Raw genomic sequence first — 22,245 nt, forward strand, 5'->3', positions numbered from 1 at the left:
CCTACAGCACAGGGTCCCCAGCCGCAGGCTCTCGGGAGGGCCGGCCCCCAGCACCCGGTGCTGTGGGTTTGCCGCTGCGGCCTGGCTGGCGGGCCCCGAGGGGCGCGCGGGGTCGCAGGCCGGCCTGCAGGGCTTTGTGCCGCTCGCTCCCGGGTGTGCGCGAGGCGCAGAGCATCCAAATTGACACCATATGTTTTCCTATTAGATGCTTCGCGGTCGAATTCTAGGCGCATAATCATCGCCACTGGGCGAGAGAGCCAGCCGTCCCTAGGGAAGGGACACAATGATTGAGGCTTAACCTCTGAAGGGGAACTTATAGCTGCGCTTCCTCGCTGCCATTTCGATGCTGGCAGAGGCGACCTGGCCCTGGGCGAGCACCCGCCGGCGGTCGCTGTGGAGGTGGCGGGCAGGTTGTTTTTTGCAATGCGGGGAGAAGGAGGGAGGTCTATGGTTAGGCGGCCTCACACGCCTTGGCATTCCTAGATTGGGACCTGCTCAGGCAGCGCGTGAAGTTTAGAAAGTCTTTCTCGATCTTTCTCTGGGACAGCCTTTCTTTTTCCTGGAAGGCTCCCTTTGCCCAAAGGGGAGGCTCCGTATCTGGAGGAGTAGAAGCTCTTTCGAGGCAAAGGAAGGCAATAAAGGGAGTTTAGGAGAAAACGGTAAGCGCGATCTAGGGCTTGCTCTGTTGGAGAAGCGGTGTCCCTGCGATGGCCCTGCTCACGCTGGGCCCGGCCGGAGCCTAGATACCCCAAAAGCCTGTCACTTCTCATCGAGTTGAGGCTCCAGCACCCCCCTCAGTGAGGGCCCCCCCCCGCTGCCCCAAGCCTTCGGCTACCCTGAAAACGCGGCTCCCCTCGAAGGGGAAACGAGTGCAATTCAATCTAGTCTGAGTGATCTACAAATAGGGACGGAAAGGGTCGTTTTATCACGGTCCCGTTTGTCGTGACGATGCAATTTCCCGGAGCGGAGCACTGTCACAAAGTGACAAGGCTGCCACAAGCGCCCCGACTGATCTTTTCAATTAGCCTTCCATGCATGATCCGGAGCGACTTCCGCCTATTTCCAGAAATTAAGCTCAAACTTGACGTGCAGCTAGTTTTATTTTAAAGACAAATGTCAGAGAGGCTCATCATATTTTCCCCCCTCTTCTATATTTGGAGCTTATTTATTGCTAAGAAGCTCAGCTTTCTGGAGTCAATTTATCAGAGGCTCCAAGGAGAAGAGAGGAGAGGAGAGCTGAGCGGGGAGCCACATCTTCTCCTGGAAGGGCTGCTCTCTAGAGTCGGGGCTGCAGGTTGGAGATTTTTAAGGAAGTGGGAATTGGCAATTGGCTTTATTTGTGTGTCTGTGGTTTCTGGGGAGGGGCTACAGAGGTGCTAACTCCCTATTCCCTATGATTAGACAATGGGGTGAGGTTGTGAGATAACCAGATAAAGGAGGGATGGGGGACACTGTGGTGTGGTCTTTTCCTTTTCTTTTCACTTTTTGATTTTTGCTAATATCTGTCCTTGGCTGTGGGGAGGGCCGAGTTTAGCAGCGGAGCTGTGGCCGGTGCGAACAGACTCCCAGATCTCCGCCCCACTGCAGCAGCCAGCCTACTTTGTGGTTGGAGCCGATCTGGGGCTCTGAGGCTTGAGGAAGCCTTCAGTGGAGGTGCTGAAACCCAGGTTGTGATTCCCTAGCCACGGATTTGCTCTTCTGGTTCTTCTCTACTCCCTCCCCTTTTCTTCTCCTTTTTTTTTTTTTTTTTTTTTTAAATCCCAGTGCTTGTGTGTTGCCTTCACCAGAGTTTGGAGTGTGACAACAAACATTTCTGGACTCTAGTGTCTGAGGGAGCACTGGAGAGCTATAGGATTTGCTATCACAGTTCTAACAATGCAGAGACCTTGGAGATTCAGTGTGGGTTCTGTAGGACTCGTGGTTTTTCTTGACACTCAGAGGGGATCTTTGGGAGGATATTTTTTGAGCTGATGATTTGCACCTTGCGGGTTCAGAGACTGGCTGGGGTGTTTATGGAGGGCAGCGGTGGGCTGGGGGCTCTGCTGGAGTGAAGGCGGTAGTGAGGTGTGTGTGCTCTTGCTGGTCGGTGTGTGTCTGCATGGTGCTTCTGCAGTCTGGTGGGCAGGAGCTCGGCTGTGTTTGGGCTGGGCTGCCCGATGCCAGGAATGGCTGCGAGGTCCTGTTGTCATTTCTGATCGATAGCAGGGACCTGATCGCTGAGGTTGGCCAGGGTTGGCAGGGAGCTGAGGATGCATTGTGGTTGTCTTTTCTTTCTTCTTCCTTTTCTTCTCTTTCTCCCTCTTCTTCTCTTCCTCCTTCTCTTCTTCCTCCACCTCCTCCCTCCTCTTTCTCTTTACTCTTCTTCCTCTCCTCTCCTCTCCGCTCTGCTCTGCTCTCCTCTCCCTTTCCTCAGGTCACAGCGGAGTGAATCAGCTCGGTGGTGTCTTTGTCAACGGGCGGCCACTGCCGGACTCCACCCGGCAGAAGATCGTAGAGCTAGCTCACAGCGGGGCCCGGCCGTGCGACATTTCCCGAATTCTGCAGGTGATCCTCCCGGCGCCGCCCCACTCGCCGCGCCCCCCGCGGCCCTCCACTCTCAACGCCCTCTCTCCATTTCTTACTGTAAAGGCTGCTAATTATGGACCCACCTACCCTCACCCCCACTCCACTCCCCACCCCACTCCCCTGCCTTCCGCTTTCCCCTTTCCTTCCACCATCCTTCCCGATCTCTTCCAACCTGGGTCAGTCACATAAGACAATTCATCTGCTTAAGAAAAAAATTGGGTGTGAATCCGAAAAAAACCCACAACCTTTCTTTTTTCATTTGGCAAAAACATTCATTGAGGTAACAGTTTATGAACTATAATAAAATGAGTTATGTAAATCCACATAATCTCATTCCCCCTCCCTCATCCCATGCTTACCTCAGGGTTTGAGATACTTGTGTGATTTCTTCGTATTTATGAAAAAAATATATATTGATTTTAAAAGACGAATGCTATTTACCTCCCTCCCTAACTCACATTTACTCAATTGGGCATATTTTTAAAGGAAAGATAACTAAAAATTCAGTCTATATTTCCCCTTCACTCATTACAGCTTAACACCACTTTAAGCAAGGTCAGCACAGAACAATCTGACTTCGTTTTGATGCATCTTCAAGCAGCATTTATTTACAAAAACAGTTTTTAAAACTTTTAAATTAGTTTTTTTTTTAGTTCAAACGGTTTGAAAGTATCATCCTATTTGTAGTTTTTAGGGCTACAAATGTAATTTTAAGAAAAAAGCTCTCTACAGTAAGTTCTCATACCATTGAAGGTATATTTTTGTGTTATAGACCCATGCAGATGCAAAAGTCCAAGTGCTGGACAATCAAAACGTAAGCTTGTCATTGTTTAATGCATACTTAAACAATTTTATTTTTGTCTTGAAATTATTAATAATGTGGTTTTCTGTCCACTTCCCCTATGCAGGTGTCCAACGGATGTGTGAGTAAAATTCTGGGCAGGTATTACGAGACTGGCTCCATCAGACCCAGGGCAATCGGTGGTAGTAAACCAAGAGTAGCGACTCCAGAAGTTGTAAGCAAAATAGCCCAGTATAAGCGGGAGTGCCCGTCCATCTTTGCTTGGGAAATCCGAGACAGATTACTGTCCGAGGGGGTCTGTACCAACGATAACATACCAAGTGTAAGTTCACTGAGAACATTCCCTCTCCCTGCCCTAAGCTCACACTCTTCCCTCTTTACCATCACTTTCTTGACCTCCCCCTGCTCCTCTCTCTGCCAGTGTCTTTCTCTCTTTCTCTCCTCCGTGCTCCACAATTTGTCTCCTCTGTACCTGGGGGTCTTGAGAGGAGCACCCTGACCTTTTTTTTGACCTTCTGGAAAATGGAAGTCAAGTGTGGGGGGTTATGCACCTCACTTGCATGTGGCAAAGTAGAGAGCGGAGGCACCTGGAGAAAGGCACTGGAATCTAGAAGGAAAATGCAAATGAAAACCAGATTTGAGCTTCCGCCAAATCTACCTGTTTGAACCTTCTTTCAGGCATCAAACATCCATTTCTGCCCTAATATAAAACAAATAAAAGTGAAAGAAAGCTCTAGGCCAAGTCTCAATATTTTGGGGGGGAAGTCTTTAACAACAAAAAAGCAGCCATGTGAGTTAGGTCACCAGAGACACTGCGCAACAGTGAAGGACCCCTCCCTAGTCTTCCAACTCTCTACACAACTGAGTTTCCATGCCCAAAGTGATGGCTGGCATTCTTTCCACGATGTCTCTGCAAATCCACCCACTGTCCTAGGATGGCTGGGAATTTTTTTTTTTTTAATGTATTAAGGGTCGTTCTTTAAGCGGTGGGAGTGCTGAGATGGGGACTTAGGGCAACTGTGTCTTCAGGAGACTCTACCATTTGGTTTGATCTTGATTTGATTTGCAGGTGTCATCAATAAACAGAGTTCTTCGCAACCTGGCTAGCGAAAAGCAACAGATGGGTGCAGACGGCATGTATGATAAACTAAGGATGTTGAACGGGCAGACCGGAAGCTGGGGCACCCGCCCGGGTTGGTATCCGGGGACATCGGTGCCAGGGCAACCTACTCAAGGTAAAAACCCAAACACCCATCCTCAAATTCTCCATATATGCAGCCCCTTGCCCATCCTCTTCTCCAACTTTTTCCCTCTCCGGGGCTTTTGTGCCTAGAGAATGTAGGGGAGAAACTCTTCAAAGGCTTGGGACATATCGACTTGCGCTATATCTAGGTGGTGTTTGTTGAACTATCTGGTTGGCCTGGGAATTCGAGGGTTGTGTATGTTAGGTAGTATGAATGTGGCTGGTGTGTGTGTGTGTGTGTGTGTGCATGTTCGCTCGAGTGTGTGTTATGGGCAGGAGTATGTGCGTGTGTGTATGAGCTAGCTGCGTGGTGCCCTATTCAAATGTGCCATTAAAATGCACGGAGAGCCCCCTTGCTGTAGAAGTGTGACAAGTTAACACACTGACAGACTGCAAGATAAACATAATTGTATCGTTTTGCTTCTTGCCGTAATTGACAAATTATGTGACTAGGAGTAGGGTGTGTATGAGAGGGTGAGCACTGAGATGCAGGGCCAAGTTGAGGATGGGGCATTGGAAGTGGTGGCTTTCCCAACTAAACAACCCTACCCTCTCTGCTCTGACCCCTTCCACCCTTTGGGCCCCCAGTTCTCACTCTTTGTGGGTGGCGACTGCGTAGAAGGGTGGGGTGAGGATACTGTGAACCGGACTTTGGTGTGCCGGGAGCGACTCTGGGGCTGGGAGGAAAGATAGGATCTGGACCGTCCTTGGCTCTGTGAGAAGGAATGAAAGAAGAGGAGCAGATGGGGGTGGGGTCTGGTCTGTTGGCTCTCCCCCTCCCCTACACACACCGGAGGTAGCTTGGTCAGGAATAGGAAACAGTTTACTCCGAAGATTAATCGGTATTTGTTGTCCTCGTGACAAGGAGATAATATGCGGGATAATGGGACGTGGCGTCTCACTCCCCGGAGCACGACGAAGCCTGGGGGCTCCCGGCCTGGGAGGCGGCGAGGGGAAGCTGACTGGGCTGCCCTCGCATCCGTGCGCTCTCGGACCCGCTCTAGGTGCCCCGCGCCTCCACCGAGCCGGGCTAGAGAAGGGAAAATCGGTAACAGTATGCGAAATATCTGGTACAAAGGATGCTTCTGTCACTCGCAAGAATTTGTTATGGGAACAATCCTGTCGCTCTGTAATTGCTCATTAGAGAACGTTTTGTTTCTCATTAAGGCGACATGAATAAGCGTCTAGTTGAAGGAGACAGCTGTAGAAATGTTCCACAAGAGACCTCTGGACACGATTCGGCACCGATTGCCAATTAGACATGTCAGTTTTAAGAGCAGTAAACAATATAGGACGGACACTGGGAAGATAGGGAGCAAAGCGCTGGCTCGGTGTTTCCCAGCGCGGCCGCTCGGCCGGCCGAGGCCTCCCGACGCGCAGGGCCCCGGCTCCCCCGGGCGACCCGCCCGCCCGCTCCCTCGCCGGATCGGGCCGAACCGCGGCCTCCCGGGGTGCGAGGCTGCACCCGAGGAGGCGCTGCCTCCGCCCTGACCGCAGGCCCCGGCCCCCTCCGGCTTCTGGTGAGGACGAGGGAGTGACCACCACACCCTCACCTGACCCTTGAAACCGTAGGCTTCCCACGTGCGCACACCGGGCACACCCAAGTGACGCGCTCCCGTTGCCTTCCCCGGCCCCCCGCAATCTGCGGTCCCGGTGACCCCACCCCGCCGAGTCTGGCCGGCGGGTGCGAGAGGTCTCGGGAAGGGCATGGGGCACAGTGGCCGGGCCTGGGAGGGCTGAGCCCTGGGCGCGAGGGCTCACGTTTGCCCGGGGCCTGGAACAAGGACACCCCCTCCTCCTTCCCGGAGCCCGGACCGGACCGAAGCCGAGAGCAGCAGCTTCGCCCGCCCCTCTGCTCCCACTAGAGGTGGCGCCCGATTGGGGCTGCTTTTCGTCGCGGGGAGCGTGAGGGCGGGAAGCTAGAGCCTAACCGCAAGGACCTGGTGGTGACCGTTGGGGCGGGAGGTGGCGCTAGTTCAGGAGCTTTGAACTTTCAGGCGCCGAGTTGCCAGAGCCTTCTGGCTCCCCAACTGCCAGTTCCTCCCTTCACTCCACAGAAAACCCACGCCAGTGCCTGGTCCCCACCGCGTGGCGAGGACGGTCGCGCCAGGCGAGCGCAGAGTCCCGGGCGTGGGGACCACCGGGCGCCGGCGGCCGCGGCTGACGTGCTGGGCATCCTCGGTTCTCTTGGCGCTAAGAAGGCCCCCCTCCCTCCCTCGCCCCCTTTGCCGGCCCAGGAAGCCGGTTTGCGGTTTTAAAGAGCCCATTACTCCGAAAGCATAAGGCGAGGTTAGGTCTCAGAGGGAGACAAATCTGGTTTCCATCTGATCAACGCCATGCGGCGGTGAATAAAATTTTGCCGACTTGGGCTGACAACAAGAGACAACTCTATCCAGCCCCGATTCTCCAGCGCTTTGGTGGTTTTAGGGATCACAGAGACACTTTTTCTTATCTCCTCCCGCCCCCCCCGCCCCCGCCACCAGCCCCGTAATACCCAGGCCCTCTATAGGATTTAGTCAGTCTCTTTTTCAACAGATGCTACAATGTTTTGATCCGCGCTCCAGAGCTGAAAAGGTGCCGCAACCGGGTTGCTATCTTTTCTTGCTTGTTTTCCGCATCACTGATTAAGACACTAAGAAACTAAGGAATGATTTTATTTCCCAGCGTCTTTTTTTTTTCTTTTTCTCCTCTCCTTCTTCCAGGAAACAAATCCTATCCCGAGCGTCAGATGGTCCTGGGGCTGGGATAATGGGAGGCGCTTTCACTCGCCTTCTCGCGGATTAGGCTGGAAGGTGGACGGCGCCCATTGAAGGCCCCTTCTTTGCGCTCAGAGGGGGCGCCTTTTAAAGAAGATATCTTAATTGTCTGCCACTTAGGTTTATCATGTGGGGAATTCGAGATCCAACTTCCAGTTCTATTTTGCTAAAAGCTTTAAGAGTGGAAGGTAAATCCACTAAAGAAAAAAAGGGGGGCACCCAGTCTAAGAGTGACCTCTCCGGCACTGCCTGGCTGCGAGCAGTTGCTATTTTTAAAGGAGCAAACAAACTTTCAATGGAGCACGCTCGCTCTTCAGGGTCTTGGAGGGATCCTGCAGCCACGGGTTTCTCCTGAACCGCCTCTAATTCCACGGCTGTTTTTATTTTCCCCCTCAAAGAGGTTTAAAATCGAGCTCTCCTCATCCTCGTTGACTTTCCTCCTCTTAAATGTCAGTTCAAGTCAGCGCTGCGCCTCCGTTGCTGAGAGAGAGAGAGAGAGAGAGGGAGAGAGAGTGTGTGTGCGGGGGGGAGGGAGGAAGAAAGGGAGAGGGAGAGCGTGCGCAAATGTCCATGTTTTAAAATTAGGAAAACGTCAGTGAAGCAAACGGGAGCAGAGAATGCTATCTGCGGGGGTCTTCTGAGGCAGACCAGGGTAGCTTTGTTTGGCGAGATCGAATGTGCCAGAAAAAGGACTGGGGTGGGGCCTCCTAGAGGTGTGAGTGACCACCCCCGCGAGATGGGATTGTGTTCTCAGCGCTCCCTTCCCTAAACCTCTGATGATCGCAGGTTTTTGTTTGTGCTTTCGCAAAGCAATAACTGATGGGCCTTTCTAGTTGGCCCAAAAAGTCTATTTCTAAAGTCTTCCTCATTGACCGAATCCGAAAATAAAAGGGGCTCTTCATTTCATTCCCTGAAAAACACTTTGAAAAGTCACCCGGAAACTCGGGGCAGTAAATTAGCACAGACACTGGTGCCGGCACACGTGAGTGAGCGGCTCTCCCTCAGCTAAGTAGCCCTCCCCGACCCCCCAGCTTTCTGATGTAGCGCAAGACGACCCAAAGCAGAGCCACAGCCCATTTACTAATAGTCTCTCCCTTATCTCCCTTTTTCTCTCCCCGTCTCCTTCGACCCTCTTGTCTCTTTTTCCTCTCAGCACTCTTTTCTGTCCTTCTTATACCTTTCTGGCCTCTGTCTCTGTGGAGCCCTCTTTCTTCCTCCACCTTTCCATGCCCCTCCTCTCTCCTACTCCCCCAAACCCCTCCACCAGGCCTCCGCCCCCTCCTCTCCTGTCTCCCTCCCCCGTGGTCTCCATCCTCCCTGCCTCCCCGGCTCACTTCCCCCCCCCCCCACCCCGTGCCCCGGACCTCATCCACCGGCCCTGCCTCCCCTCCACCCCCTGCCCTGGCCTCCCATCCACCCTCCAACCCCCAGCTAAGCGCCCTAAATAGCATGGAGGCGCCTGCTCTTGGGACAGTGATTAATGATAGCAGAGCAGAGGGGTTAACACACTTCACTGAAAAGTCTGTTGACTGGGCTTCTTGTAACACAATGTGGCCCGCTGCACGCCTCAAGAGAATCCTTTTGTTGTCCGCACTCATTGTGGCCTCAAAATTCTGCCCACGAAAGTTTGCCAACGCTCCTGCCCCAGGAGTTTAATAGTTTCCCTTACTCGCGGGGCATTGTGCGGCGCTGAAAAGCAGCCCCTCGCTATTCAAGTGTTGGTGGTCATCTCAATAGGTCTCCAAGGGCCCATATGGTGGCCAGTACTGATGAATCCGCCTGTTTAAATGGGGGAGAAAGTTAGGGTTTTAAAACATTTCAAAGTTCCTGAAAAGATCCCACTAGATCCTGTCACAATTCCCTGAACTCTTTGAAGGCACTGCCTATTGTCTCCTGGTTATAAATGATATTCCTGGCCAAGTCTATTCCCACCAAGGCGCCCCTAGAGGCCCCTCCCCCACGGGCCAAGTTTCTAGGATGGGGGGGCCCAGCCCCTGTGGTATCCCTTGGGGGCCTCAGGACCCAAGACCAAGGACCCAGCCAGCAGGCAGTGGCCCTAGAGGCCCAGCCAAAGCTGAGTCCTTCCCTTGCCAGGCCGTGGCTTCTCCAGCAAGGCGCACGAGGAGACAGCTAGCCTACGTGCACATCTTGCCCTCCAAGCAGCGAAGGAAAATAAAACTTTCCCCTGTTTAATGATAGAAATTACATTAAAAGTGGTGGAAATGCCCTAATTAAAAATGTACCACTTAAATGATATGCCAAGGATTCAGCTGCAGCAAATCATGTTCAGCTAGTGAACTCGCTACTATTTCTTTTTTAAAATTACACGTTAAAAATTTAAAAGAAATCTTACTTTTCTCTGGTGCAACACATTACAAAGAATGGACAGTCCTTTTATCTAAATATAAAATTCCATTTTCAGCAATTATAGCCTGTTCTTGGTGATGATATAATTACAGCTGTGCTCGTAATAGGTGTCAAGGCAAAGCGCACTCATACAATAGTTGAATAAAACTGCAGAACAATGCAAGCACTTCTAAATTCACAACCTTTAAAATGAAATTGACTGTGCAGAATTCAAATAAAAACTAGATAAATATTTTTTTAAAGATTACAAGCTTGGTTTGGTTTCTTAATAGCATTTTCTACAAACCTATCAACATCTAATTGATTAGATAGGAATTACTGATTATAGATCAGCTGAAATCTTGAACATCACTCTTCTAGTTTCCCAACACAGCCATAGGTAAATAAATTCTCTAAGGAAAGGGAACTGGGCGAGGCATTTGGAGGGTCAAGGTTAGTTATAAAAGATCGTTTTAATTGGAAACTTTAGCGCTTGTTTTGTCATTCAAAGAAATGCCATTCCCAAAGTATCTAAATTGTGCAGTCTCATCTTGATAAAAACAGAAAGAAAATGGTGGTCAGGTAACATATGTCACTAATGTCTTTTATTAAAAGAAGGCTGACGGTTACCTTGGGAACGTTTTGGTGAGACTTTCAGATGAGACTGCTTTTGGAGTTTATGGCTGTAGGACGCCCCTTTTGGAGACTGCAGGTTATTCCAAATTTCTCTTACTGTCCTATTCTTTTTGTTCCAGATGGATGCCAGCAACAGGAAGGAGGGGGAGAGAATACCAACTCCATCAGTTCCAATGGAGAAGATTCAGATGAGGCCCAAATGCGACTTCAGCTGAAGCGGAAGCTGCAAAGAAATAGAACATCCTTTACCCAAGAGCAAATTGAGGCCCTGGAGAAAGGTGATGGAGTTTTTCAAAGTAGAGAAGCAGTAAATCAAAGTAAATGCCACATCTTCAGTACAAAGAGCTAAATTTAGCCAAGGCGCTTGCACAGAGGCCTGAAAAGGTTTCTTTTTTCTTTCTGTCCTTTTTTTTTCTTTTCCTGGGCATCTTTTCAGTGTGTGTGTGTATTTTCTTTCTTCTTTTCATGTACCAGTGATTCACAGATGAAAAGTCTGACTTCTCATGAAGAAACAATGATGATTTGGCTAATTCAGGCCACAGAAGAATGAATGTCATTTCAAAGAGAATAGAACTTGGTTCTGATGGGATAGCTCTTCCAAGTACAATCAATCTAATAGTAGTAGCATTTTAAAGGGAATTGGTTGGAGGTGATAGAAGTCGGGAGGTGGAAACCAGATTGATCCAGGGTTTGGTTGACACATTTTGTATAGTTCTGGCACAACACAGAAAAATGCAACTTACTCTTTCAGAGTTTGAGAGAACCCATTATCCAGATGTGTTTGCCCGAGAAAGACTAGCGGCCAAAATAGATCTACCTGAAGCGAGAATACAGGTACCCAGGGACCGTGTGTTCATGTTTTGTGATTCATACCATTTGCCTTTTCTAGAGACACAGGTGCGTCTAAGGAACACCATTTGTTTGTATAAACAGTAACAGATTCAGTTTGCTAAATGCTTTGCGCCACTCGGCTCTCGGGGCTGGGGGGAGGAGGACAGTGGACGCCTCTCGGGGCTGTGGAGAGGGGGACAGTGGATGCCTCTCGGGGCTGGGGGAGGGGGACAGTGGACACCTCTCGGGGCTGGGGGAGGAGGACAGTGGACGTGTCTGGGATGGGGTGGAGCTGGGAGCAGGCTCAGGGCTAACCTGTTCCATCTGATTTCCAGGTCTGGTTTTCTAATCGAAGAGCCAAATGGAGAAGAGAAGAAAAGCTGAGGAATCAGAGAAGACAGGCCAGCAACACACCTAGTCATATTCCGATCAGCAGTAGTTTCAGCACCAGTGTCTACCAACCAATCCCACAACCCACCACGCCTGGTAATTTGAAATATTAGTACTAACAAATGTGTTTCAACCTGTTTGCCCTTGGCTCTGACTCTCACAGTGACTGTCTGTTGTGTCCTCTCCCTGCAGTTTCCTCCTTCACGTCTGGCTCCATGTTGGGCCGAACAGACACAGCCCTCACAAACACATACAGTGCTTTGCCGCCCATGCCCAGCTTCACCATGGCAAATAACCTGCCTATGCAAGTAAGTGAGGCTGGCGGCTGCCTGCTTAACGGGTCCCTGGGAGAAGAAGTGAGGAATGGGTTGGGGCCTGCAGACCTCACTGGCCCTATGTGTACCCTTGGGAGCCTTTCTCAATATAGTGATTGGCTTGATCAGTCAAGTCTGAGATGAAAACAGTCAATCGAGTCTTTTAGCTGATTGATTAATTGATTCATGCCTTTAATAAAATAAAAACCTGATGTGCCGTCAAGTTAATTTTTGCTCATAGGGAATGTTGGTTTGATAATGTTGGGTGAGAATGGGGCATGTTTTGGGGACCAGAAACTTGTACCAGAAAATGAAAATAATGCTGGCAAATTATTAGATAATAAGAGGTTAGTATATATAACACTTGGGTGTTCATATTCATGTGTTCATATTAATAAGTGTATAGTCTTTATGTGCCCTGTGGTTGTTATTTACGATGTTTCTGATAAACTAGTGAGGACGAAAAAAGGACCAGAATTGGGATTCATATTTGCATAGTGCGATACACCTAACATAGAGGAAAGCTAGTTTTCTTTCTGTATCTTAGAATAAAAAAAGGAATAGAAGGCATCTGCTAGAAATTTAGTGTGTCTTTGTGTGAATGATGTGATGGGGTGGTGGCATTCCCAGCTGCCTGGAAAGGCTGATGCTATTCACTTGGTATAACAACCTGCTCCTACTCTCAATTCTGTCCCAAATATTTATCAGCCCCTACGTGTGCTGGGCCCTGTACTAGGTTAACCCTTTATGATAGAAGTTGTCTAAGGCAGGTGGGGTGTACTAGAACTTTGGAACTAGAGGGATTCTTGATGGGGAAAAATAATTGGTCTTCTGGTGGGCCTTCTGCAGTGACTTCCCCAGGACTCCTGTCCTATTTGTGCAGCAATTAGAGATGCCGATAGTGTGAGCATGAGCCCCTGATGGAAACAAATTTGGGGTTGCACACATCATTTATTCTCCACTGAACATCTGCTGGATTTCTAACCCAAATCACACCAAAATAAGTGTTTCCCAGTCTTTAGACTAACACAGCAGCAGCTAGGTAAGCAACTTCAGAGGAATTATTCACACGTCTATTTTTATTGCATCTTGATATTATTGGCCGTAGAGCAATTAATGTAAATTAAGGGATTAACAGCCCATTAGTTGTGGTTGCTACGACTGCTTTGGAATTTTCTAGAAGTGAGAGTTGCCTGGAGGAAGTCATTTTGGGAATTAAAAGCAAATGCAAGCTGAAATTCTGGCAGGCCCTGAAGGGCTGCTTGCCTCTTTGAACCCGATGTTAGATGTTAGCAGTCATCCTCAGACTCTAATAAGGCCACAGAGTCTTGTTCAGTTTTGTAAATTGTAGCAACATCTAGGTTTCTATGAAGATAAAAAAATGTGTATATGAGAAAACATTTAGAAACAATGAAATAGATGCTGCTATTCTGTTAGAGTTGTTTCCACTCAGACTGGTGTGGGTCAATTTATTTCAAATGCTGATTTTAAAAATTATACAACTTATAATTCAAACCATATATATATATATATTCATAAAGCATAAATAAAATTAAAATATCAACAATTCTACCATTCAGAGAAAATTACTCTTTGAATTTTGGAGGCGGGTGAGGGCTGGCCTGTCTGTCCATCAGTTTATCCTGTTGACCAAAACCTTCAACCATTTTACAAAGGGTGGGTGTCCTCCTCCGAACCTTCTCTAATGTATCAACCTCTCTGAGGATGTGGATCTTGGAATGTTAAACATTTCTATAGTTTGCAGATCAGAGCAGTACTATCATCTCCTCTGTTCCTGACAGTATGCTACTATTAATTCATCTCAAGCCTGCTGCCCCAGCATAGCCCCATGAGAGCTCATGAGGTGTTTTGTCTCAGCCTTGTGTATTTATTTAGTCAAGATAAAGGTTTATCTTTTCAGTACCATGATTCTAAACACTTCGAGGGTAGCAGCACAATTTTGTGGATAAAACCTAATCTCAGTTTTGGTGTCTGTAAGAAAGTCACAGCTAATTCTCCGGATGGGGCTAGGTATTTACTGACACTTCTGATTACTTTAACCTGAGATCATCACTGATCTGCCTCTTCAAGAATCTTTAAATCTGTAAGTCCAACCATGAAAGGCTTTCAAGGTCCCTAAACTAAACTTTACAGAGAGCTCCTGCCACTGCCCTCTGCCTCACAGCTGGAGATACAGGGTTTGAGGCGTGGAGGGGTCGCTGGATTCCCAGATGGATTGAATTTGCAAGAGAGGGGGTGTGTCTTTATGGAAGTCCTCCTGTTATAGTTTGTCTAAAGGTGCCAGCGGAGGTCCAAGATGAAAATGGACCAAAATCCTATTAATGTTATGGATAGTGCCAACCGTCTAGCTGGACAATGAATGGTCTGAATTTTTGGTACTTCAGAAAGTTTGGTGTGTAGGCAACTTTGCTCCAGCTGTGGACAACGGAAGGACTGGTTGGAAGCCCGATCTTAGTGTTACCACGTGGAATTCAGGCGCTTTACTTGCGGGTATCTAAGGATCAGACTTGTTGGCAGAGTTCCTGGGGGGGCGGGGAGGGAGCTGGGGGTGTGGCTATGCAAAGTGTCTCTCACTAACCACAGGTTTGCCTTTCTCCTCCCAGCCCCCAGTTCCCAGCCAGACCTCTGCGTACTCCTGCATGCTGCCCACCAGCCCTTCGGTGAACGGGCGGAGTTATGACACCTACACCCCCCCACATATGCAGACACACATGAACAGTCAGCCAATGGGCACCTCGGGCACCACTTCCACAGGTGAGCCGCTGCTCTCCGCAGGCTGCACAGAGGTGGCCTTTGCAGCTTCTTTTGCCAGGTGATCTCTCTTCACTCAAAGTTTACCTAAAAAGAACCTCCTGGCCTTGTGTGATGGTGTATTTAACTCTCTGTTGCTCGCTTCCTTGGGGAAGACTGATTAAAAGGGGAATTCAGTCAAGCTAGTTAGTAACTTGATGCCATACTGACAAAAAAAGAAGTTGTTTTTCCTGAATTTGATTGCAGAAGCTGTATATGAAGACAAGGCCTGAAAACGTAGCTTTTCCGAGGAGAAATTATATTAGCCAAAGTTTAACAGTGAAGGCCTCCTGAGTTTATTGGAAGACTTCTCACTTCCCTCCTAGTTCCTCTATGCCTTTCATTGCAACTGAAGAAGTACCACTCTGGTTTTCCAGGATGGTTTTGTTGCTAAAGTTCCAAACATACAAACAAATGGAGTTGTTTTTTTGGTGGGGGGAGCGTGGGGGCCTTTGGGATTCAGTAGATGTGTGTAAACATGCTTTCTGGTTTCTGAAGGTGCTACTTTTGTTTATAGGACTTGAAAAGTTTTTTCTTTTTTAGATTCAGTTAAATGTTAGAAAGTAGTAGAGATTTTTTTAACCTATAAATTCGTACTCCATGCCTGTCTCTTGAAGGGAATATCTACATGGCTATTTCTTTCACCCACTTCTAGGACTCATTTCCCCTGGTGTGTCAGTTCCAGTTCAAGTTCCTGGAAGTGAACCTGATATGTCTCAATACTGGCCAAGATTACAGTAAAAAACAAACAATCAAAAAACAAACAAACAAAAGGAAAGGATATATTGTGTTAATTCAGTCAATGACTATGTGGACACAGCAGTTGGACGTTCAGGAAGGAAAGAAAAATGGCTGTTAGAAGCACTTCAGTACTGCAATTGTGTCCTGTGTTGAACCACTGGGGAATGGACTTGAAACAAGGACCTTTGTATACAGAAGGCACGATATCAGTTGGAACAAATCTTCATTTTGGTATCCAAACTTTTATTCATTTTGGTGTATTATTTGTAAATGGGCATTTGTATGTTATAATGAAAAAAAGAACAACGTAGACTGGATGGATGTTTGATCTCTGTTGGTCATGAAGTTGTTTTAAAAAAAAAGGAAATCATGATCAACAAGCTTCGCCACGAATTTGAGTTTTATCAAGATATATCGAATACTTCTACCCATCTGTTCATAGTTTATGGACTGATGTTCCACGTTTGTATCATTCCTTTGCATATACTTAAACCTGGAACAACATGCACTAGATTTATGTAAGAAATATCTGTTGGTTTTCCAAAGGTTGTTAACAGATGAAGTTTATGTGCAAAAAAAGGGTAAGATATAAATTCAAGGAAGAAAGAAGTTGATAGCTAAAAGGTAGAGTGTGTCTTCGATATAATCCAATTTGTTTTATGTCAAAATGTAAGTATTTGTCTTCCCTAGAAATCCTCAGAATGATTTCTATAATAAAGTTAATTTCATTTATATTTGACAAGAATACTCTATAGATGTTTTATACACATTTTCATGCAATCATAAGTTTCTTCTTTGGCCAGCAAAAGTTAATTGTTCTTAGATATAGTTGTATTACTGTTCACAGTCCAATCATTTTGTGCATCTAGAATTCATTCCTAATCAATTAAAAGTGCTTGCAAGAGTTTTAAACTTAAGTGTTTTGAAGTTGTTCACAACTACATATCAAAATTAACCATTGTTGATTGTAAAAACCATGCCAAAGCCTTTGTATTTCCTTTATTATACTATTTTCTTTTTAACCTTATAGTGTGGTGTTACAAATTTTGTTTCCTTGTTAGATTAACATTCTAAACGAATGGCTGCTTTCGTACATACTCTATTTTAAATCCCAATGATCCTTAAAGAAATAATTCTTATAGGTGTCATAAATCGCAAATGTGTTAGAAAGAAATTCCACTTAAAGCTGTGTGTAGACCTGTGCCCATTTATACCCAGAGTACATATACAAAATGGTAGCATTTCCCAGTTAGCTGTTTAATTCAAAAGCTCAAAGTCGAGAAATAATTTAAAAATGCAACAACCTATTAACTAGGAATTGTCTTTTGAATTAGGGCTGGCATTTTCAATCTGGGCAGATTTCCATTGTTAGCATCTCAACAGCGATTTCACTGAACTATATTCAAAAGTAGGTTTCTTATACAAGACTCCCTGAAGGCTGTTGCCTTTCTCAAATAGGCCCTCTCCCTTTTCTGTCTCCCTCCCCTTTGCACAAGGGGCATCACTTCCCATTGAACCACTACAGCTGTTCCCATTTGAATCTCTCTTTCTGTGCGGCTGTGGATGGGTGGAGGCTGGAGGGGGGATGTTGCATGTCAAGGAATAATGAGCACAGACACATCAACAGACAACAACAAAGCGGACTGTGACTGGCCGGTGGGAGTTAAAGGCCTTCAGTCATTGGCAGCTTAAGCCAAACATTCCCAAATCTATGAAGCAGGGCCCATTGTTGGTCAGTTGTTATTTGCAATGAAGCACAGATCTGATCATGTTTAAAGTGGCGGCACGCAGGGCAGGAGTGCTTGAGCCCAAGCAAAGGATGGAAAAAAATAAGCCTTTGTTGGGTGAGAAAGGCCTGTCTGAGACTTTTATTTCTGTCTGTTCTGTGTAACATATAAGTCAATATGGATAAGTTTCTTCTGCAAGCTTCAGTCAAAGGCTGGGGGGCTGGGGGGCTGGCGACCTAGATTAAACGCCTGCACAGGCAAAACCCTCTGGGGACAAAGACACACTTCCGCTGAATTGTACAATGCTCCTTTTTTGTTTTGTTTTAAATCCCCAAAGGCAAATGATCAGAAATAGAGAAATTAATTGGAGGCTTAAAAAAATAACCTTCTAGTTTAACATCTACTATTTTCTAGTTAAAGAATTACTTGTGAACAGATAATTGTCTGGCATGCTGTATATTAATATTCCACCAGAGTTGCCTGCACACTGAGACATGCTGACTGCAGTTTTTATACGTGTGCATGTAGTTTGACTGTGAGCCTGCGCTGCACACGTGCACACTTCTGCGGCAGTGTGCGCACGTACGCACTATTGGTAGAGTCGCCCGTGCAGATATTTCTACCTCCTAACGTTTTGCAGCCTACATTCCTTGAGGGACATGTGCCCAGGGAACTGTCAGAGGAAGGCTATGTGTGAGTGTGTGTGACAGCCGCTGGCTGGCTCACTTCTTCCCTGCAAGAAGGGACGGTTTCCAAGTGACTCTGATTTGGGCCGGCGTCAGGCAGCCGGTCCTGGCCCACGGCTCTGTTGTGCAGAGAGCAGAGACTTTGGAGCACCGGGTGTGGCATTTGGGTGCAGGAGCTGAGGCCGGGAGGAGGGGAGTGCTGTGGCCGCAGAGGAGAGCTGCCTGTGTGCACTTAGGCACGTACACGTGTCCTCTGAGGCTCAGGCTTGCCAGGGCGCGGTGGCTCAGCACCCTGGTTTAGTCTGAAGCGGCCACTCAGCTGCAGATGCCCTCTGATCCAGCAGGATGGGTCAGCTGCCTTGCCTTCTGCCTCGTGCCCTCAGTGCCCTCACCCTAGGGAGACGAGCTGTCCTTCTGAACGGAGCTCCAGGCATGCCCTTGGGGACAGCACGGCAGATACTGTGTGGAAGCACTGCCCCGAGGTGGCCTTCTACTCATTCTTGAACTAATTCTTGTTTATTTATTGATAGGTATATTTATATATTTATGAATGGGAACTCTTCAGGGATGCTTTGACGCCATCTTCCAGGATGGTGGCCATCTATTTGTGATGTCCTTGGTAGAATCGTGAGACTTACAGCCTATGATTTTTCTCCAAACTTGACTGACTTAGGGAGACCAGGTGAACAGAATTCGAGCTGAAGGTTGAGTAAGAAACATTCAAATTACTCCAAGTAAACAAATGCGTTTTACTATAATGAATTCCCGGAATGTCCCTCCTCCCCGCCCCAAAGCTGTGCCTCCTCTTGAATGGGAGGCAGCTGCTTCTTGACATGGCTCACATAATCATTTCTTCCTCCTTAAAAAAAAAAATCATAACTAGGCTTCCTAGGAGTCATTCATACAGTATTATTCTAAGATTCAGCTTTGTTTGGTGAATGTTTGTCATCTTAGAATGCTGTCCATATTCTTCTTTTTGCTCTGGGCTTTAATGTTAATGAGATTTTTTTTTTTTTTTTTAAAGGGTTTTCTTCTATGTATAACGCTTGGCTCACCAAGGCCAAACACAAATTCTTCCCTTTTCTGTTCCTCAAGAATAAACCTCATCTGTTTTTTATTATTGATAAAAAAAAGTTTTTTTTTTTTTGCCTCGGTTCTGAATGACTTCACTGCTCAGTTTTGAAGTTCAAAGTGTAAATACTTAGGGTTAGAATTGCTTAAATTTGGTGGTGTTGATGGTGACTATCTTTGGAAAGCATTAACATGATGCTTTAGAAATGACATTCATAATGGGCTTAAACAAATGAATAGGGCTCTCCCCCTACTTTTGCTTTGTATGCGCATCCGTGTGTTGATTCTTTAAAAGATAGGGAATTGATTGCAGTGTTGCTTCCTCTTGAAGTAGTTTTATTTTGTCTAGTGTTAGTATTTGCAGGTCCTGGAGGTGGAGATAGATAAAGAATAAATGGAAGAGAGAGGTGGAAATTGGTGGCTACTATAGAGAAATTCGGAAGGTCTTAGAACCCCAGCACCTGAGCAGACTCGCAGTCAAAATATTTACCTCATGTTAAAGAAAGGCAAATCTAGCGTAAGAAATGAATACCATAGAGGGTTTAGAAGTTTTAGAAATATTTAAAAGATATGAGGACGTTTCAAACACTGTTTGGCATTGTTACTTAAAATCTTTGAGACAAGCTGATAATTGAAAAAGAAATCTGTCAATAGAGTGTATATTTCATAATATACCAAAATGGTCTGTATACCTACAGTAGCATTATTGAGGACCAGTATTTTTATGTAGTAAGTTATTAGCATATGGACAATTGATGTTTCCAGAAGGAAAGAAAACACATTTTTAGAGTGGGTTTTTATCAGTGCAAAACAAAAATATACATCCCTCTCCAGTAGCTTGTTTTTTTACAAAGCTTGCCTAGTGAATCAGACCAACAAAGTACTTGAATCTGATTTTTGGAAAGCCCAGGTACTCTTATTGTTCAAAATGCACTTCACTGAGTTTTAAAAGTTTCTTTTGTATTTAAAATAAGGGTTCAAATATGCACATTCAATTTTTATAGTATTTATTTGCAAAGCATATACTAAATAGTAATTCGCTGTTAATCTTATAGACATGGTAGCTAGGGTAGTAAATCGATGACCTACTAAGTATTTTTGACAAGCAATTTTCATATCCGATGACCTCACATTTCCTTTTCAGTGTCAAATGCTATGTAATTGTTCCGTTGTGTGTTTGTATAAAACGAATCACAACACGGTGAGAAAAAGGTTAGCCTTATTAAATAATAACCCAACTAAAATATTCACTTGAGCTAATTCAGCTTGTTCATAATGCTTTCAAAGGACATAGCAAAGCTTTTGTGGAGTATTTGCATATTATTTATTATCTATGGACTAAACTGATTTTTTGAAGTTGCTTTACATTTTAAAAGCACCTTTGCTTAATATGAAAGCCCTTTAATTTTAACTGACAGATCAATTCTTAAACTTTATTTTGAAAAGAAAATGGGGAAGAATTTGTGTCTTTTGAATTAAAAGAAGTGAAAAAACTAAACCAGACATTCTAAAAAAATAGAAGAAGAAACCTGATTTTTAGTACTAATGAAATAGCAGGTGACAAAATAGTTGTCTTTTTGATTTTGATCACAAAAAATAAACTGGTAGTGACAGGATATGATGGAGAGAGTTGACATCCTGTCATTGATTCAATTATTCTAATTCTGAATAAAAGCTGTATACAGTATGTGTTTATGCTACAGTGGGTTTTTTTTAAGTGACTGACATTCATCATATCGGTTAGACAGTTTTAAAAACCTAGGCTTTGTTTTCCGCAATGTTGTCAAGAACAAATAAAGTATAATTTGTGGTATATTAAAAGCAAACTGCTCAAAAATGCTAGATATAACTGCTTCAAATAGGCTAATATATTTGGAAATGTATCTTGAAAATTCAGTTACTCCTAACAGATGTTAAACAGCTTTTTAAAAAAACTGAGACTCTTTATTTAAATATGCAAGTTACTTTTCTAACTTTTACTTTTTGTCTACTATTTGTCAAAAGCTTTGAGAATATGGAACTGTGATTCAAAAAACTAGTATTTCGTATGAAAATGAGTTCAATATATCCACAAAGCCATGTTTATATTGTTATAAATGTACACACCTACCAATGTTCATAATTAACAAAGGGTTTTACCTGATGCAATGGAAATCTGAGTTAGCTTTTTTATACTTTGTCTCAGACCGATGTTTTGTAAAAATCTCTCACCAAGCTTCAATATATGTTTTTCCCCAGTATCCTAGCACGAATCTAGCTGTCGGTTTGAATTTCAATCCTGAATTATGTCTATTGACATAATTTCACAGTGCGGACTTTAATTGTTTAAACAGAGACCATCTACTTCTTTGTCTAAGTTTTCTATCACTCAAGTTCTTTATATTTATTAACTACTATGGCAGACTAATTATTTTTAATGGAGTCTTAATCCCAAAATACTATCTTGTCTTCATCAATTTCATAACAGAATGCATAAATGCAAATTCATTTTATTTTAGTCTTCATATATTAGCAAACAAATTTTTTCATTTCTTAAAAAAAACCTTAGCATTTTTGGTGGGAGGTGTCTTTCAGAAATGAAGAGAAAATACGTTTTTCATATATAATTTTGAATTTCATAATGTTTTATATGCTACCCGCTGTAACATGCACTTTACCATGACCTGAGTGCCTTAAACACACATACACTAATGACCACTGTAAGGCATCTTGATTTGTTTTTATTTAAAAATAAAATTATTGGGGCTTCCCTGGTGGTGCAGTGGTTGAGAGTCCGCCTGCCGATGCAGGGGACACGGGTTCGTGCCCTGGTCCGGGAAGATCCCACATGCCGCGGAGCAGCTGGGCCCGTGATCCATGGCTGCTGAGCCTGCGCGGCCGGAGCCTGTGCTCCGCAACGGGAGAGGCCACAGCAGTGAGAGGCCCACGTACCGCAAAAAAAAAAAAAAAAAATTATCTATTTTCTCTAGATATAGCATAAAACAAAATTTAAAGTGAAAGTATTTCTGCTGTACTATTTCTGTATAGAAAGTTGGTTAAAATAACGAAGAACGGTGGCCTTATTTTGCAATCCTAACTGTTTTTCAAGGATTGGAGGTCAAATCGTTAAGAAAAATATTTACATAAGCTATTAGCAATCATAATTAGAGTGTCATATAATTCTCCATCAACCACTAAGGAGGAATCACTAGAAGTCCAGGTGCTTCTTGCCTCGGGCCGTCATGCCACAGCCTGGGCCCAGCAGCTTGGTGGATTCCGCCAGATCCTGTTTGCTCGAGCGGCTCACTGTGTCTGACAAGTCTGGAGGCAAATGCAGTCGCTATGGC

General features: G+C 45.5%; 2 protein-coding genes across 2 annotated transcripts in view; one reads left to right on the top strand and one right to left on the bottom strand.

The window, feature by feature from the left end:
- Positions 1 to 1,113: 1,113 nt before the first annotated feature.
- Positions 1,114 to 16,431, top strand: PAX6 (paired box 6). The gene is made up of 11 exons (XM_022583694.3): positions 1,114 to 1,294; positions 2,414 to 2,544; positions 3,338 to 3,379; positions 3,474 to 3,689; positions 4,437 to 4,602; positions 10,468 to 10,626; positions 11,100 to 11,182; positions 11,515 to 11,665; positions 11,762 to 11,877; positions 14,508 to 14,658; positions 15,350 to 16,431. The coding sequence occupies exons 1-11, from the start codon at positions 1,114 to 1,116 to the stop codon at positions 15,433 to 15,435; spliced, it is 1,482 nt and encodes a 493-aa protein (XP_022439402.1). The 3' UTR covers positions 15,436 to 16,431.
- Positions 16,432 to 21,392: 4,961 nt separating this feature from the next.
- The window catches only part of ELP4 (elongator acetyltransferase complex subunit 4), a 244,242-nt gene continuing 243,389 nt past the window's right edge, over positions 21,393 to 22,245 (bottom strand). Inside the window, exon 10 of the mRNA XM_022583706.3 lies at positions 21,393 to 22,238. Coding sequence (XP_022439414.2) covers positions 22,107 to 22,238 — 132 coding nt within the window. The 3' untranslated portion in view covers positions 21,393 to 22,106. The remainder of the gene's footprint in view (positions 22,239 to 22,245) is intronic.

The sequence above is a fragment of the Delphinapterus leucas genome, chromosome 7, assembly GCF_059928025.1.
Source record: "Delphinapterus leucas isolate spDelLeu-1000000601 "Yukka" chromosome 7, BTC_Dleu_Yukka2, whole genome shotgun sequence".
In the NCBI taxonomy this organism is placed as follows: Eukaryota; Metazoa; Chordata; class Mammalia; order Artiodactyla; family Monodontidae; genus Delphinapterus; species Delphinapterus leucas.

Coding starts and splice junctions, on each gene's coding strand:
- PAX6 (XM_022583694.3), top strand. CDS start 1,114: ATGTCAGAGAGGCTCATCATATTTTCCCCCCTCTTCTATATTTGGAGC. Junction 4,603..10,467: donor GCCAGGGCAACCTACTCAAG/GTAAAAACCCAA, acceptor TTTTTGTTCCAG/ATGGATGCCAGCAACAGGAA. Junction 10,627..11,099: donor AATTGAGGCCCTGGAGAAAG/GTGATGGAGTTT, acceptor TTACTCTTTCAG/AGTTTGAGAGAACCCATTAT.